A 17,835-nucleotide genomic window follows, 5' to 3' on the forward strand; every position below is an offset into this window, starting at 1 on the left:
CAGCAACTAAATTAATAAACTTTATTATTAAAAAAAATACATTTATTAATAAAGAAAATACTCGTTTGGACACAGGGAGTTCAACACACAGAGGTTGCACATCCATGCCATTCCCAAAGGCTACTGCATCTCCTCCTCCTTCTGTGCTCTGAACTCCTTCATGCTCCTCTGGAACAAGAGCAAAGCACAGATGTCACCAGAATGTCCCTGGGGTAGCACAGAGCCACCACCCTGCTGTGCTGGACTCCTCTGCCTGGAGCCTGGAAAGGCTGGGAAGCTCTGCCACAGCTCCAGGTGCTTCTGGAAGTGACTGAAGCTTTACAATCACTCCAAGGGAAAGGGAGCCAGGCCATGCCATGGGTCAGGCAGAGCCTGTCCAAAAAAACTCCCAGGTTTTCCTGCCAAAGGTGTCTCCAACCTCAGCCTCCTGCACTGGGACCAGGGGCCAGAACTGACCCTGAGTTCCCCAGGAATGGCCCAAGGGCCAGAACTGACCCTGAGCCCCCCAGGAATGACCCTGAGCCCCCCAGGAATGGCCCAAGGGCCAGAAGTGACCCTGAGCCCCCCAGGAATGTCTCACCTCAAAGGTGTTGAGCACATGCTGGCAAACACCCATCAGGTCATTCAGCCCTTTCCGGAACGGTTCCACAGCAGGAAGGGCCCCTTTGGGAAAAGATGGGAGAAGATGGATTAGGGAGATGGGAGGTGGCCTCCCAAGGGCTGTCCTCAGATCCCCAGGGGTGTGCCCCCTTCCCAGCCCCACAGCTCGGGCTGCCAGGGCTGCTCCCAGCCAGCCCAGGTGCCTGGAGCCAGGGATGCTGCTTCCCGCTGCAGAGAGCAGGCAAAAAGGGCTTTTCCTTATTTAACAGACTCCTGGTGGGAAGCTGGTACGAGCAGGGGGAATCCCACAAGGACAGGGACACAGCCCCAGCCTCACCTCTGGTCTGGATCCTGAAGTTGATCTTGCTTTCTGAGGGGTGTGTGATGCAGTAGCCACAGAACTCCACGTCAGGGCTGCAGGAGGGCAGAGAGGAGAGGGAGCAGTGAAACCCAGCCCAATCCACGGCAAATCCCAGGGGAGTCAGAGGCTCAGGGCACCCCAGGCCTGCTGGGGCTCTGGATGTTTCTAGAATGACTTAGGGGAGGGATGTGCTGAGGGCAAACTCCCTGTGTGACCTTGTTCCCTCACACCCATCTCTCTGTGAGCTGAGCTGGAGCTCTGCACGGCAAGGACAGGGCTGGCACCACAGCCAGAGCAGTGCCAGCTCTGCAGATCCAAACATGGGATCCTGCATGCCTGGAACTCTCCCTGTAACCAAACCTGCTGCTGCTCTGCTGGGTGGAACAGGCTGAGTGCTCCAGGGAACTGAAGAGTTCCCAAAATGTTGCAGGGCCTCTTCCTGCAGCTGAGGAACTCCACTGAGCTGAGTGCTGGAGCTTTGCCCCCAGCTTTGACTGGCAGTTTCTTTTGTGTCATCACAGTGATTTATCAGAGGGGCTTTAAAGCCCATCCAGTCCCACCCCTGCCATGGCAGGGACACCTCCCTCTGTCCCCAGGCTGCTCCAAGCCCCATCCAACCTGGCCTGGGACACTTCTAGGGATGGGAAATCCACAGCCTCTCTGGGCAGCCAATGGAGTCCAGGACTCAGCTACTCCTCCAGCAGCTCAGGAGGGACTGAAAGCCCTGGGCTGAGCTTAACTTGAGCTCCTGGAGAGGGGAAAGTGTGGGTGGAGGATCAGGAGAGGCTGGTCAGGCCCCTCAAGGGCTGTTGGTGCTCTCAGGGTCCTGCCACAGCACAAGGAAAAGGAGGAGCAGCAGGTGGGAGCTGACACAAAGCCTGGACACAGAGGGGATTTGGGACTATCCCAGTGAAAGCTGAGGTGTGGGTCAGGAAGGAGAAGTCCAGAGCAGGGCATGGATGTCACTCGGAGGCCCCACTCACTTCTTCATGACCATGTAGCGCAGGGAGTTGCCCAGGGTGTGATCCTCGTCGTGCAGCACAAATGTGACGCAGTTCCCGTCCGTCCCATCCGCCTGGATCTGCCAGCAGCAGGAAGAGAGGAGAAAATGTGAGCTCCCTCCAGCAGCAGGAACAGAGGAGATGCTGTGAGCTCCCTCCAGTAGTGGGAACACAGGAGATGCTGTGAGCTCCCCCCAGCAGTGGGAACACAGGAGATGCTGTGAGCTCCCCCCAGCAGTGGGAACACAGGAGATGCTGTGAGCTCCCCCCAGCAGTGGGAACACAGGAGATGCTGTGAGCTCCCCCCAGCAGTGGGAACACAGGAGATGCTGTGAGCTCCCCCCAGCAGTGGGAACACAGGAGATGCTGTGAGCTCCCTCCAGCAGTGGGAACACAGGAGATGCTGTGAGCTCCCTCCAGCAGCAGGAACACAGGAGATGCTGTGAGCTCCCTGAGGTCAGGGACACCTGAAGGGTGAGGATCAGCTCCTGCACTCAGCTCCCCACAGTAACTGGGAGGGTTGTAGATCTCGCTGGGCCACCTCTGGTGCTGCTGGGGGAGCAAAACACCTTCCGAGAGGAGGGAAAGCTCCAAAATTCCACCAGGTGTTAAAGCAGGTTTAAAACCTGCTGTTGTGTTCCCCACAGGATGATGGCAGGGTGTCCCTTGGAGCCATCCTGACAGGATTTGTCCTGGTCTCGATGCCACCCCACCACACATGAGGCTGCCCTACCCCTTAGCCAGCCTTGGGTGAAATAAACTGGGCAGGACTGGAGGTCCTTTTTAATGGGGATGACATTCATGGAAGCACGGGATGGTTTAGGATGGAAGAACCCTCCAAGAGCACCGAGCAGAGCCTGCCCAGCCCATGTCCCCGGGTGCCACATCCACACACGGCCTTTAAACCCCTCCACTGCCCAGGGCCAGGGCTGGACAGCCCTTCCCACCAAACCTTCTCCCCTAACATCCCCCCTAACCGTCCCCGGCACAATATCTGTGCTAGTTTAGGGTAAACTGGGGAGAAAACTTCCGAATGGAAGCAACCGAATGGTGGAAGAACCCGCTCCACCTCCCGTGAGGGAGCGAGCGCGGCCCCGCCGACCCCAGCCCCGAGCCCGGCCCCGGCCCCGACCCCGGTGCCGCTGCCCCACGTCCCCGTGCCCCTCACGGTTTCCAGCGCGGTGCCGGTGCCGGTGCCGGCCATGGCTGTTCCGGGCCCTCAGCCCCGGGCTCCCGGCGGCCCCGCGGCCGGAAACGCGTCGGGGCCGGGCCGGGCCGGGCGGGGCCGAGCGGGGCCGGCGGGGCCCGGAGCGCCGGTGAGCGCGGGGGGCTCGGGGCCGGGCCGGGGCTTTGTCTGCGGGGTTTGGTGCGGGGTTTGCGGGGTTTGGTGCGGGGTTTGGAGCGGGGTCCGGCCGGGCACAGCCCCAGCCCCAGCCCCGCGGGCGGCGGGCGCTGCCGGCGGCAGGAGGCCGCGCTCGGCAGCGGGGACAGCGCGGTTACTGCGCTGGTACCGGCGGGTCATGGGAGCGCTGCTGGGCTGGTACTGGGGTGATACTGGGGTGATACTGGGGTGTCATGGGAGCGCTGCTGGGCCATGGGAGCGCTGCTGGGCTGCTGCTGGGGTGATACTGGGGTGATACTGGGGTGTCATGGGAGCGCTGCTGGGCCATGGGACTGCTGCTGGGCTGGTACTGGGGTGATACTGGAGTGATACTGGGGTGATACTGGGGTGTCATGGGAGCGCTGCTGGGCCATGGGACTGCTGCTGGGCTGGTACTGGGGTGATACTGGAGTGATACTGGGGTGTCATGTGACTGCTGCTGGGCTGGTATTGGGGTGATACTGGAGTGATACTGGAGTGATACTGGGGTGATACTGGGGTGTCATGTGACTGCTGCTGGGCTGGTACTGGGCTGTTACATCGCGGTGTTACTGGGGCATTAGTGCCCTGTTACTGGGGTGTTACTGGGGTGTTACATCGCAGTGTTACTGGGGTGATGCTGGCCTCTTACTGGGGTGTTACATTGCGGTGTTACTGGGGTGTTACTGGCCTCTTACTGGGGTGTTACTGGCCTCTTACTGGGGTGTTATATCATGGTGTTACTGGGGTGATGCTGGCCTCTTACTGGGCTGTTATATCGTGGTGTTTCTGGGGCATTAGTGCCCTGTTACTGGAGTATTATTTCCGTGTTACTGGGGTGATACTGGAGTGTTATATTGCAGTGTTACTGGGGCATTGGTGCCCTGTTACTGGGGTGATACTGGGGTGTTATACCGTGGTGTTACTGGGGTATTACGGGCCTGTTACTGGGGTGTTATTTCCGTGTTACTGGGCTGTTACTGGGGTGTTACTGGTGGGTCATACAGTGCTGTTACTGCCGTGTTATCAGGATGTTATTGCCCTGTTACTGGTGTGTTACTGGGCTGTTACTGGTGTGTTACTGGCCTGTTACTGGTGTGTCATTGCCGTGTTACTGGGCTGTTATTAGTGTGTTACTGGTGTGTTACTGGTGTGTTACTGGGATGTTGTTTGTGTGTTACTGGGGTGTTACCCATGTATTACCAGCATGTTATTGAGGCGTTACTGGTGTGTTACTGGCCTGTTACTGGTGTGCCTGGGAGGGGACAGTGTCACGGATTTAGCACTGCGTGGCTTAATTAGTTAGTTAATTAATTAGTGAATCACTGGTGGGGTGCGGGGAGGCTGGAGGGGGTCGGGCTCTGCTCCCAGGGAAGAGTGACAGGATGGAGCTGTGCCAGGGAGGTTTAGCTGGGATATTGGGAACATTCCCACCTGGAAAGGGCTGCCCAGGGCAGTGGTGGAGTGCCCATCCCTGGAGGGATCTGAAAGCCACATGGATGTGGCACTTGGGGACGTGGGTTAGGGAATGGTTGGACTCGATGGTCCTGGAGGGCTTTTCCAGCCTAAACAATTCCCTGATCCGGTGCTGTGGGCTGCGTGTGTTCCCTTTTTAGAGAGCTGCTTACTCAATCACTGTTGTGTTGTGTGTCCTTACCCCTCTCCAAACCCTGCAATGCTGCTTCCAGGAACGGTGATGGGGCTGGAAGAGAGCGTGGAGTCATTTCCTTGGTGATTTGTTTCCGCAGGGATGCAGTGGGGGAACCTGAACTAAACTCTGTGTGCAGAAAGGAAGCCGAACCTGGGATAAGTTGGAGCACAAATGTGGCAATTCCCAGGCTCAAAATGAACAGGAGAGCGCCAGGGCTTCACGCTGGAGTATTCTGTAATGAAATAATGATTTTTCCAGCTGGCCAGCAGAGGTTAAAGGGAAGCCTGGGCTGCTTTCTGCTGAGCTCACCCTGCTCAAACGATCTCTTTATTGCAGCAGTTTGCAACTCGCTGGATTGCAACACCTCCCCTTGTTCCGTGCTTAAACAGCAGCGTGGTGCCCTTTGCTTTCTGTAAGAGGATTTCTGGAAGTGCAGGCAGGGACCTTCCATGGCTCACTGGCACTGAGCTGGGAATCTTCTGGGCCAGAAGAGTCGCTGGAAAACAGCAAATCATCCTTACAGGAGTTTAAAACATCGTGCTGGGGACTTGAGCCTGTGTGTCTGATGTTCCTTAAAAGGCTTTTCTTTGCCTTTTTTCCGTGTCCTTGTATTGGGCAGGAATTGTTCCTTGTGAGGGAGGTGAGGCCCTGGCACAGGTGCCCAGAGCAGCTGGGGCTGCCCCTGGATCCCTGGAAGTGCCCAGGGCAAGGCTGGACAGGGCTTGGAAAACCCTGGGATGGTGGGAGGGTGGCAGGGGTAGCACTGGGTGGGCTTTGAGGTCCCTCTTACCCAAACCCTTCTGTGTTTCTGGGATCCTTCAGTTAAATCCCAGAGGGGCCTCTGACAGCAGCTCGTGCATCTTGCAGTGTTTTTTGGAAGGTTTGGTCTTGGCTGCTTCCAGCTGTGTAAGATTGTAAGTTTAGATAGAAAAAAGCTCCTCAGAGGGGTTGATTGGAAGGGATTTCGTGGCTGTAGCTGCTGAGGAAGGATGTTCTGTAGCAGTTTAACAGATTTGTGTTGCTAGCAGGAGTAGCACATGGCTGGCACGGGGCTGCTCAGGGAGAAAAATGCTCCTTGTTAATCTCTTTTACTCCATTGAACCCATTCTGCCCAGAGCTGGGGCTGCTGTTACTGCAGAGCACGGGGCTCTGTGTCCTCAGTACAGGACCAGGAATTTGGGGAGTTGAGGAGTGAATTTGGGGAGGTGAGGGCTGTGGACTCAGGGAATTGGGGACTGTGAGATCCTACAATGCCAGCGAGTGTCACCTCAGGGCTGTGAGTTCCACCAATATCTGATAATAAAAGAACAGAGATTTGCCTCATCCACTTCCCAATCCTCAGTTTGGGGCTGCATTTGTTCTGCCAGGGGGCTGAGGTGTCAGTGTGGGCTCTGCACCCCGAGTTTCAGCTGGTCCTGGCAGGGCAGGGGATGGGTTTGGGGATGTGTTTTCTGGTACAGCTGCTCCTTTCTGTGGCTCCTGGGTGACTGCAGGGGCAGACAGTGGTTTCCTGGTGCTGGACACTCAGCTGATTGCTCAAGAGGTGTTTGTGATTCCAGGCTGTGCCCTGGTGTTGCTCCACGGGCCTGGGGCAGCCCTGGGCTGACCAAAGTGTCCAGTGGCTCTGGAGGGACAGGAGGGTGCAGTGAATTCCCTGGGCTTAATTAGCTCACAGGATTACTTAAGACAGGAGCATTTTGACCTTAAAATGAGCCAAAGTGGAGCTGAAACATAAAGGAATAAGCAATTCCTTGGAATCCAGGAGCCAGCACCTCCACCTGACGAGCAGCCAAGGCAGAAACCAGACCCAACAAGTTTATGAGGATGGAAGAAAACTAAACCTTGGATAAGTCCCATTAAATGCTGCCCACAGCAGAGGGAAGGGCAACCCCAACAGCCAGGGAAGCTGGGGCTGCCCCTGAATCCCTGGAAGTGTCCAAGGCCAGGTTGGATGGGGTTTGGAGCAGCCTGGGATGGTGGAAGGTGTCCCTGCCATGGGGATGGTCCCGAGGTCCCCTTCCAATCCCAGCCATTCCATGGTTCTGTTCCCCTTGGCAGTGCTCCCAGGTGGTTGTGTGGAGTTTGTCCTGTGAATAAATCCCTGACTTTCTCCTTTTCCCCTCCAATGCTGGGCTCAGGCCTGTGGGGGGTTTGGAGATGCCCTGGTTGCTGCTGGCCAAGCCTGGATCTGGGGAGCTCAGCCTGCCCTGATGAGCCCTGCTGGGTGGTGCTTGGATCTCCCTTCAGCACCTCCTTAATCCAGAAGAGATCCCTAATTGTCAGCAGGCAGGGGGAGTGAAAGTCTGTGTGCAGGAGCTCACAGCATTCCTGCTCTGGCTGTTCCAGAGAGGTCTCCCGGGGGTTTGAGATAGATCCTGCCACATCTCTCGAGGCACAGAACACAGCAGGGAATAAGAAGGGCCTAAGTGCAAAGTGAAAAATGAGATTTTTTGGGTTTTGCAGCGTTCTAAGTCCTTCCTAAGCAGAAAAGAGGCTTATGGATGTGCAGGATGAGCGGGGCAGCTGTGCCAGCTGGGCTCTGCCATGTGCTCCATGTGTCAGATCTGGCTCTGGCCCTACATTAATGTGCTGATGCCTGAGCTGATTAAGAGTGTCCCTTTCTGTGGCAGCAGGGGTGATTTTCCAGCTCTGGAGACTTAGGGAATCCCACAACGGTTTGGGTTGGAAGGGAGCTTAAAGCTCATCCAGTTCCAGCTCCCGACACCTTCTGCTACCCCAGGTGGCTCCGAGCTTCATCCAGCCTGGCCTTGGGCACTTCCAGGGATCCAGGGGCAGCCACAGCTTCCCTGGGCAGCCTCAGCTTTGCCACCCTCACAGGGCAGAGGTGATAAAATCCCATTTTTCTGGAGGGTTTTGTGTCGTCGTGAGCAGAACCTAAAAGGGGAAGTGAGAGAACTTTGTGGTGTCCTGGCTGAGTGCTGCTCCCTGTGCCAGGGGACACTGTGCAGGCTCCTGTGCCACCCTGCAGGTGCCTGTGGCCAGCTCCTGATGTCACCTGCTTTGTCCCCAAGCAGGAGAGCAGCCATGGCCATCCTGTTCGCTGTCGTGGCGAGGGGCACCACCATCCTGGCCAAACACGCCTGGTGTGGAGGGAACTTCCTGGAGGTGACCGAGCAGATCCTGGCCAAAATCCCATCTGAGAACAACAAACTGACCTATTCCCATGGCAAGTGAGTAACCCCTCTCCTTGGCTCTGGGGGGACTTGTGGGGCTGCATGAAGGCTGGGACAAACTAGCTGTGTTTGGGGGTATTTCTGTGATTCTGCAGTTTTTTTCCATCCAAATTCCCGTTTGGTGGAATGTGCCATCAGCTCAGTGGCTGCTTCTGTCCCCCACAACTCTGCAGCATAACCAGGATTTGAGTTCAGCTCCAGCAGCAGCACAAGGCAGTTGGTACAGAATCAAGTTTTTCACTTTTATACAATTCCAAAGTGAGCTGGAGGGTGCCCAGCTATGGAATCTTTGGAGTTTGGCTTCTGGAAGCTTCCCCTGGATTTTCTGAGCCTTGAAAGTGGCTTTAGGTAAAACTGTCACCCTTCTTGGGGTGCCTGTGGCTCCTGGGGGCTCTGAGATAAGCTGTGCTCACAGATGACGTGGAGTCATCCAGAGCTGCCCCAGATCCACCCTGCAGGACAGAGGGGCTTTCCCAGGATTTTTCCAGCTCTCTGACCCCTTGGTCAGTGTTGGAAGGACAGGGAGGAGATTCTCCATCACCCTGCACGTGGGAAGTGGGTGAGTCAATGGGAACAAACTAAAATTACCGTGGAAATCCCAAATTTAGAGGTGTTGGGGCCCATTCCAGCTCTTTTTTTTGGAATTGGCAGCGTGGCTGGATCCTCTCTGGTGCCCAAGCTGTTGTGTCAGAGCTGTTCTGGGGATGCAGGAGATGAGAGCTGGGCTGGGCTGCCCACACCCTGTGGGAGCTGTTTGGGAGGCACTGCCTGCTCTGGAGCCTGACACACCTTGGATGCTGCAGCTCCTGCTGGAATTCCAAGGATAAATTTCAATATTTTAAGTTACTCCTATAAAGTGAAAGGAAATAACTTTGCCTTGAGTGCTGTTCAGCCAAAAGTTGACTTTGAGGAGTGCTGCAGTGCATTTTTAGAGGTACCTGGGCAGAATGTGGGAGCTGTGAAGTTCGATGAGCACTTGGAGTTCCTCCTGTCTGGAGCCTCCCAGGGATCCTCTGCCTTGCCAGGGTCCCAGCCTATAGGCTGAAAAACTCCCTGGATTCTGTCCAAGATAGTTTCTCCTGTTCTGAAACAGGAAAAACTTGAGTTTCTTTGAACTTCTTAAATTCATTAAATGAGTTCTTCTTGTTTTTAAGAAGATCTACTGTGTCTTTTGTATAAATCCCCAAGGAAAAGCAGCCCTCTGGCATCAGGAATTCTTGGGTTACTCTCTCTCTGCTGTTGGGATCCTTCTTGGACTCTCTGAGGAGTCTACAGGGTGGAACCAGACAAGTTTCATCTCACTCCTTCCGGGGGAGTTGTGGATGTAGAAGGATTTTTGAACTCTATTGTGGGAGCAGACCCTCATGGCAGAGACCTCTGGCCCAGCCTCACTTCCCTGGACATGTTTATCTGTGCTGGGGTTTCCTCTTGCCAGCCCCCAAAGGCCCCACAGGCAGCAGTGGCTTGTGGAAAATTGAAATTCTGGAAATGTGGCAGCTTCCAATGATTCTTTGTTTCTTCCTTTCAATTCCCTGCAGTTACCTGTTCCATTACATCTGCCAGGACAGGATCATTTACCTGTGCATCACTGATGATGTGAGTACTGAGGACACAGCAGCAGCCCAGGCAGGCCCTGGGGGGTTTGGGAATTTTGGTTTCCATATGGCATTATTATTATTATTATTCAGGGCTGCTCTGAGGTGCCTTTTCTCCCACTGGAGCTACGGTGACCTCAGATACAGCTCTGAACTCAGCCTGCAGCTCAGAGCTGTGGAGTGGTTTGGGTTGGGAGTCACCTTCAAAATCATCCCATTCCCACCCCTGCCATGGGAGGCACCCTCCAGTGCTGTGCACTGTGAGTTTGGGGGTGCAGGTGTTGGCTTTGCCCCGTTTCTGGCTCGGTGCAGGGGCTGGTGCTGCTCCAGTTGCCGGTGGCGTTTTCCTGGTGCTCCTGAAGGAGCTCCTGGAGCTGGCCCAGCCCCGGTGTCACACCCAGCCAGGCCCTTCCAGCCCTGCCAGCTTGTTCCTGACCTTCTCTTCTCTCTGCTCACAGGACTTTGAGCGCTCCAGAGCCTTCACGTTCCTGAATGAGATCAAGAAGCGCTTCCAGACCACGTACGGCTCCCGGGCACAGACTGCCCTGCCCTATGCCATGAACAGCGAGTTCTCCTCTGTGCTGGCTGCACAGCTGGTGAGACCCCCAGCCCTTCCCTGCCCTGCCCAGCTCTGCCCAGCCCTGCCCAGCTCTGCCCAGCCCTGCCCAGCTCTGCCCAGCTCTGCCCAGCCCTGCCCAGCTCTGCCCAGCTCTGCCCAGCCCTGCCCAGCTCTGCCCAGCCCTGCCCAGCCCTTTCCTGCCCTGCCCAGCTCTGCCCAGCTCTGCCCAGCCCAGCCCTGCCCAGCTCTGCCCAGCTCTGCCCAGCCCTTTCCTGCCCTGCCCAGCTCTGCCCAGCTCTGCCCAGCCCAGCCCTGCCCAGCTCTGCCCAGCTCTGCCCTGCCCAGCTCTGCCCAGCCCAGCCCAGCCCTGCCAGCCCAGCCCATCCCTGCCCTGCCCTTCCCTGCCCTGCCCAGCCCAGCTCTGCCCAGCTCTGCCCAGCCCAGCCCTTCCCTGCCCAGCCCATCCCAGCCCTGCCCATCCCTGCCCAGCCCATCCCAGCCCTGCCCAGCCCATCCCAGCCCTGCCCAGCCCATCCCAGCCCTGCCCATCCCTGCCCAGCCCAGCCCTGCCCAGCCCAGCTCTGCCCAGCCCAGCCCAGCTCTGCCCAGCCCAGCCCAGCCCAGCCCAGCTCTGCCCAGCTCTGTGCAGCCCAGCCCAGCCCAGCTCTGCCCAGCCCTGCCCTGCCCTGCCCTTCCCAGCCCATCCCAGCCCTGCCCAGCCCAGCCCAGCCCTGCCCATGCCTGCCCAGCCCTGCCAGCTCAGCTCCCCCTGGAATCCTCCTCAGCTTTGGGGTGTCCCTTGGGTTAGACAAGGTGTCCTGGGAATGGTGGCTTTAGGGCTGTCCCCATGGTGCCTGAAGAGGCTCCTGGGGCAGAGGCTGGACAGAGTTAAAGGAATAAAATGGGGATTTATTAAAATCCCTTCAAAGGATGCACCTTGGGCAGTGCAAGAGCCTGGTCATGGTTCCACCCAAGATGGACTCTGAGTCAGGAGTTTTCACACATTTATAAGTTTTGGTCTATTTCCACATTGGGGTTAATTGTGCAATTCCAGCTCCAGGTGATGCAGTCCCATCCTCCCAGTTTGCTCTCCTCAATTCCCTGCTGTTCACACATTTTGGGGCTGAAGCTGCAGCAGTGTTCTGGGGCTGGAAAAGGATTGTTGTGTCTGCCTGGGCTGTGAGGAGAACTGGCTGATGCTTTATCTGAGGTTCAGAGTTATGAACCAATGCAGAACCTGGAAAATATGAAAGCCAAGACTTAAGGCATCCCTCTGCTGGGGCTGTTCTGCAGGGAGGGCTTGGCTCTTTGGAAGGGGCCAGGTCTGGGGGTGTCACAGCTGCAGGAGGAGGGGCCCTTTGTGGGACAGCAAAACTCTCCCCAGTGTGGGAATTGTGTGGGAATTGTGGAGCAGTCCCAGCTGTACCAGCTGTGTGCTGGGTGCAGGGTGAGGCCAGGGCTGAAGTTTGCTCTGGAGTTTGGGGCTGTGCAGGTGGTTTGGAGCAGGGAGTCAGGGGAGTTCACTCCAGGAGCTGCTCCTTGGCTTGCACAGCAGGGGGAGAGCCAGGAATAACAGTGCAGTGGGTAATGAATGGGATTAACTCCTGGTGTGTGAGGAGGGAGCCTTTCCTCTCCAGGCTTTGAAATGTGGGGACTGAAACTCCCCAAAGTGCTGACTCATCACTTGATAAGCTCTTCAGGGCTGGAATAAGCTGGAATTGCCTTATCAGAAAAGCCAGGCTGTCTTTGGAGCCTTGGGGCTGATATTCCTCTGAAATCCCAGCCTTTCCATCTCCCTCAGCACAGGAAGAGCTGCCTGTCTGAGCTTTCCCACATTGCTGGGATCCAGGGCTCAGCTGAGGGGAGTTCAGAGCTGACAGAGCCCTTCCCTCCCCTGATCCTGGGATGTGAGGGCTGACATTCCCTGGAGGGTTCTCCAGGAGGTTCCTGTGTGAGGCAGAGACCCAGCCCCAGCTCCAGTGCAGCACTTGTATAACCCTGGAGAGGGAGGCTGTGCTTCCAGTAAAACCAGTGAAAACCAGTGTCCAGCATGGACAGTGGCCAGTCTGAAACCTCCTGGGGATCTGTGTGATCCCAGAGCAGAGCAGTGAGTTAAAATCCATGCAGGAGTGGCAGAGCTCAGTTCCCTGGTGCTGGCTGGGCCTTGGGCTCTGCAGACAGTCAGGATCCTGTGAGCTGTGCTGGCTCGTGCTGCTCTCAGCCACCCTGAGCTCCTGAGCTGCAGCTCCTCTGCAGTCACCAGAGGATCCCTGGGATCCCAAACTGGGGGGAACAGGCTGAGACAAATCCCTGGCATTTGGGAAGGGAAGGGAGCGGGAGGGATGACAGGAATGGTGCTCAGGGTGACACACCAGAGGGGCTGGCAGCAGCAAAGCTGTCAGGGCACAGCTGCACCCAGGAGGTGACAGGGGACATCCTCTGGGATGGCTCCAGCCTGCTCCATTCCTTTGGGGAAAGCAGTCAGGCCCCTCAAACTGGCCACCTTCAACATCTGCTGTGGCATTCCCAAACTGGTGGCTTCTTGAGGCTCCTGTTTTCCCTGGATCCTGGTGGATCCTGGTTTTTGAGGCTCCTGTTTTTGCTGGATCCTGGTTTTTGAGGCTCCTGCTTTCCCTGGATCCTGGTTTTTGAGGCTCCTGTTTTTGCTGGATCCTGGTTTTTGAGGCTGCTGCTTTCCCTGGATCCTGGTTTTTGAGGCTCCTGTTTTTGCTGGATCCTGGTTTTTGAGGCTCCTGTTTCCTCTGTTGCAGAAATACCACTCGGAGAGCAAGGGCCCAGACCAGGTGGCAGAGACACAAGCCCAGATTGATGAACTCAAAGGGATCATGGTCCGGAACATAGGTACTGTTTCTCTTGGGAAATGCTCTCTGCAGCTGCTTTTCTTTTGGGTTTGGGTGCTGCCAGGTCTGACCATTCCAGGTAGAGGGTGAGATCTGGAATTGATCAGAATTCAGTCCCAGAATGCAGCCTGGGTGATGTGAGGCTGTTCCCTAAGTCCCTGCTCCTCCCAGGAGGGCTGGAAGCTGCAGCCAGGAGCTCCTGGTTTGGGGTTGGGTGTTGGGAGCAGCTTTTTGCCCTGGGATTTCACCTTCAGAGCTGGATTTTTGTCTCTTTCTCCAGACCTTGTGGCACAAAGAGGAGAGAAGCTGGAGCTGCTGATTGATAAAACAGAGAATCTCGTGGATTCGGTGAGTCTGGGGAAATCCCTGGGTTACTGCACCAGGGAGCAGCGACCTGGGAGCAGCACCTGGAGACACCTAAAGGGACACAGAAACACTGAGACCTGCAGGGAATCCTTCCCCCTCCTTCAGGCTCTTTCCCAGCTGCATCCCAGGCTGGGAAAGGTCCAGCTTCCCCCTGCTCCCTGTGCCAAACCAGCCAGAGGTGACACATCCCTGACCTCATCCCTTGTGCCCAAGGTGGGGAAAACCCTCTTGTTATCTGCAGTGATGGGAGAGACAAAAATCACAATTTACACTTCCCTGGCAGCCTGGGCTGAGGGCAGCTGGATGCAAACAAACTGGAAAATGTGCATCTGTGGAGTTGTTCTGATACCAGCAGGGAAAGTGCGGCTGATTTAAAATTAAAAAAAAGCTGAGTTGTTGCATCTAAATAATCCTTGAAGACTCTGGAGCTTCTTGGAGTGTTTCTGAGGAAGTGAAGACTTAAAAAAAACCCCAAATAATGTAATTATAAAGCACAGTTATCTAGCAAAGTGCTGTGCACTCTGGAAGCTTTTTGTCTTTCCTTTGGGAATCCCTGGCCCTGGCTCAGCATCCTCCTCTGCAGCATCCTGGCTTGGTGCCCAGCTCCTGTGGCATCCAATCCTCGGGCTGGGGCAGTGCCAGGAGCTCCTGTGGGGCAATCCAAACATCCCTGAGCTGGCCCAAAGCCCTCCTGCTTTGCAGGGGCAGCAGAGATGCCTGGAGCTGATCCAGCAGGGATGGAGTTTGGCCTGGAGCTCCCAGGTGTTCAAACCTGTCCTCAGGTGGTGAAAGCTCAGGTAAAGCTTTAGGGAAAGGGACTGGAATTCCTTTAGCAGCTCATGCAGGACCTGTCCCAGGGAGTGCTGGCTTTTGGAAAGCACGAGGAGATGAAGGGATGGAAAATCCTTCAGAGGGAATGTCCCATGAGGGAGCATCCCTGGAGATCCAGGGCTGGTGTTCCCCACTTTGGGATGGGCTCTGAGCAGAGCTGCAGCTCCAGGGATGTGGCTCCTGCCTGCTGCAGCCTCCTGGAGGGTGATTTGTAGGAAAAGCTGGCACAGCTGGGATGAGCTGTTGGAATGGCTGATTCCAGGGGCAGGGGCATCCTGCCTGAGCTGTGTGGGCCATGGCAGTGGGAATGGCTGTGCTGACCCAGCCTGGGGGTGTCTGGGGGCATTTGGTGCCCAACCCTGTTTTGAATGTGTGGAATTGCAGGGTAAGAGGGATAGGACAAGCACAAGCTTTCCATAACAGCTGTGGCTGTCCCTGGGTCCCTGGCAGTGCCCAAGGCCAGGCTGGAGCATCCTGGGACAGTGGAAGGTGTCCCTGCCATGGCAGGGGTGGCACTGGATGAGCTTTGGGTCCCTTCCAACCCAACCCATCCTGGGATTTTCCTTGTTCTCTCTTGCAGTCAGTCACTTTCAAAACCACCAGCAGGAACCTTGCCCGAGCCATGTGTATGAAGAACCTCAAGCTCACCATCGTCATCATCATCGTGTCCATTGTAAGTGTGGAGCCTGGAGCTGCTGGAAACCCCTGGAAACCCCAAACCCCTGTGGCTGTCCTGGGATCTGTGTGTGCCCAGCTCTGCCTGGAGGGCACTGGGTCTCCTGGTGGGCTGGTGTGAGGAGAGGGTGAAGGGTCTGGAAAATCAGAGCTGCAGGGAGCAGCTCAGCCTGGAGGAGGCTCAGGGGGGACCTCGTGGCTCTACAGGAGGTTGTGATGAGATGGGGAAATGGGCTCAGGTTGGGTATTTTAGGAAAAGTTCCTTCCCTGACAGAGAGATGAAGCCCAGGGCAGTGCTGGGGTCACCGTGGAGGTGTTCAGAAGAGGGGTGGATGTGGCACTTTGTGGATGGTTTAGTGGACATGGGGAGATTTGATGGACTCAATGCTCGTGCAGGTCTTTTCCAACCTTTGTGACCCTCTGAGAGGAGGTGGGAGCACCATGTCCAGGAGCTGCCCCTGCTGGAGCTGGGGTGGCTTTTTAGTCCCGGTGGGATCTCGTTCTGAGACTCTGAAATTGCTTTTTTTGGTTTTGATCTGTCAGGACTGCGGATGGAGCAGCTGCAGGGTCAGGGTGGGAAGCACTTTGTCACCTCCATGGGGACAGGTTTCAGCTGCAGGGGTGTGGAGGGACAGGAGGGTGTTAGGCAGGTTCTTCAAGGCTTTGACCATCTGGGGTTTCCAGGGAATCCCTAATTCCCTGTGGCATTCCCGTTTTCCCTCCCCAGGTGATCCTGTACATCATCCTGTCGGCCATCTGTGGCGGGCTGGCCTGGCCCAGCTGCGTGTAGAAGTAACTGGAGCTGGAGCTGCTCACCAGGAGATGAGGCAGAGTGTGGAGAAGGAACCTCCAGAGTGACTCCTGCCCGTCACCACTGCCACCTTCCACCTCCCATCCCTCCAGGACTTCAGACTGTTTGCCTTATCACCCAGACAGACCCAGCTGGTCCCGCAGCTGCGACCCCAAGAGTGGGCTGGGTTAATTACTTGAAAGGATTTTTGTGTTCCTTTTGCTGTCCCAATGCCACCCCTCTGGAGGGTTCTGAGCACGCTGGCCCCGTGTGGCCTCCCCTGGGTGGGGACAGGAGTGGCTGCAGCTGTCCCACCTGGGATGGAGCTGCCCCACAGAGGAGGTTCAGGGTGGGCTGAGCCAAACTAACGGGGACAGGTGAGTTTGGGGTCCCACAGAGCTTCTCCTGCACATCTGGCCACATCTGGTGGCTCCCAGTGCTGCAGCACGGGGAGGTCACGGTGTCACCCAGGTAGGAACGAGTGGGGCTGGGCTTTGTGCACTCACAGGTGGAGGTGCTGCTGCTGGGGACATCTCCCTGTCCCTGCAGTGACCCTGCAGGCAGGAGGGGGTGTGGGGTCACCTCTGTGTGCAATGGTTGCCTCTTCATCCTCACTTCTCCCTCATCTCCCCCTGGGCTGAACAGACACAGCACAGGGGATGGTCGCACACGGTTCAGAATCTGCTTTCTCACAGATGATTTCTCCTGCTCTTCTTTGGAGGGTGGACTGCAATGAATAGAATTCTGGCACTGGCTACGGTGAATTTGGGGCCAGTCTGGCTTGCTGAGGTGTCAGGGAGCTGCTGCTTGTGCTTCTCCTGGAAGGTGTGCACTGGAACTGGAGGGCAGAGGAGGGCTGGAGTTGGTGGCCAGTGACTTTCTCCAAGGTCTGAAGGAGAAAGGCTCTGCCAGAGGATAAACCTTCTCCTCTGGGAGGATTTCAGACCAAACCCGAGGCTGGTAACCAAATGCAGGCTCAGTTTCTGTGCCAGCTGCACATCTCCATCCCAGGCCAGGCCTGGGGACACTTCTGTCCTGGAGCTGATGGGCTCCTTTCCCAGGGAAAAAATGGAAACACCCTTCAGGGGGGAATGAATCTGCTTTTGGCTCAGGGGAGGAAGGGGAGGCTTCTTTTGGTGCCTGAGCTGGAGCACGAAATTGGTGCCAGGAGGTGACACTGGCGGGGTGGGGACGTGGCTCTGCTGCTCCTTCCTGTGTGGCACTGGCCATGGAGCTCCCCAGCAGGGCCAGGTAAAGAGTTCTCCTGCAAACAGTGACTCCTTTGGATTTGTCTTCTGCTGGGCTGAAGTTTCACCGAGGGTGATTGGATTTGATCTCCACCAAGTGCCAGTGGCCACTGGCAGCTGCTTCTTTCTGTTCTGAATGTAAAGCTTGGAGCCCCCTCCCTGCAGCTCCTGCAGCCCCAGGTCCAGCTGTGCATGTTTTAGGGATCCTGCTGTTACCATGTTCATTTGGATGATTTCTTGTCTTATGTACAAATAATTTTTAAAGAAAATCCTTCCTTTCCTTCTCGAGGATGCACTGAGGCATTAGGATAAAAAACCATTACCTTGATTTCAATAAAATTCCTGTACAGAAAAGCAGAGTTCTGTAGTTTTGTGGAAAACCTACCTTGGGAATGCTGTGTGCAGAGGGAGGTTTTGGAAACAGGCTTATGCTTCAGGATGAGGGAGATGGATTTCCTCTTGGACTTGCAGGAACTGTTGGAGTTGGTATCTCAGTTTGAGGCAAAGCTGCAGTTTAATAGCATCAGCCAGGGTTTGGGATGATGGAGAACATTGGGAGCTGAAGGGAGATCACTTGGTGTGAGAACAGCTCAGAAAAATGAAAGGATAAAATTAAATTAACAGCTGCTGAGTGTGATGGTTCTGACAGAGCTGTGCTGTGCTCCCTCCTGAGGGGGAACAGCCTCTCCCAAGTGCCTGCCAGCATCAGGTTTGTACTGGAAACGCCTGGGAATCCCAGCAGAA

At 56.1% G+C, this 17,835-nt stretch overlaps 2 protein-coding genes across 4 annotated transcripts; one reads left to right on the plus strand and one right to left on the minus strand.

Annotated features, from left to right (window-relative positions):
- Positions 1-7: 7 nt before the first annotated feature.
- Positions 8-3,236, minus strand: LOC131583481 (DNA-directed RNA polymerases I and III subunit RPAC2-like). 2 transcript variants are annotated; one of them, XM_058847624.1, is made up of 5 exons: positions 3,131-3,236; positions 1,945-2,042; positions 938-1,014; positions 581-663; positions 8-168 (listed from the first exon to the last, which is right to left on the minus strand). In XM_058847624.1, exons 1-5 carry the CDS (start codon positions 3,164-3,166, stop codon positions 121-123), a joined length of 342 nt encoding a protein of 113 aa, XP_058703607.1. In that variant the 5' UTR covers positions 3,167-3,236; the 3' UTR covers positions 8-120. The 2 variants fall into 2 exon arrangements, with proteins under 2 accessions (XP_058703607.1, XP_058703608.1); XM_058847625.1 differs by lacking the exon at positions 8-168 and adding an exon at positions 205-327.
- On the plus strand, positions 3,216-17,445 carry VAMP7 (vesicle associated membrane protein 7). 2 transcript variants are annotated; one of them, XM_058847616.1, is made up of 8 exons: positions 3,216-3,278; positions 8,009-8,164; positions 9,706-9,763; positions 10,221-10,358; positions 13,093-13,183; positions 13,463-13,530; positions 14,960-15,052; positions 15,782-17,445. In XM_058847616.1, exons 2-8 carry the CDS (start codon positions 8,019-8,021, stop codon positions 15,842-15,844), a joined length of 657 nt encoding a protein of 218 aa, XP_058703599.1. In that variant the 5' UTR covers positions 3,216-3,278; positions 8,009-8,018; the 3' UTR covers positions 15,845-17,445. The 2 variants fall into 2 exon arrangements, with proteins under 2 accessions (XP_058703599.1, XP_058703600.1); XM_058847617.1 differs by having other exon boundaries at positions 3,229-3,278; positions 8,006-8,164.
- The last annotated feature ends 390 nt before the right edge of the window (positions 17,446-17,835 follow it).

Source organism: Poecile atricapillus, chromosome 12, assembly GCF_030490865.1.
Source record: "Poecile atricapillus isolate bPoeAtr1 chromosome 12, bPoeAtr1.hap1, whole genome shotgun sequence".
NCBI lineage: Eukaryota > Metazoa > Chordata > Aves > Passeriformes > Paridae > Poecile > Poecile atricapillus.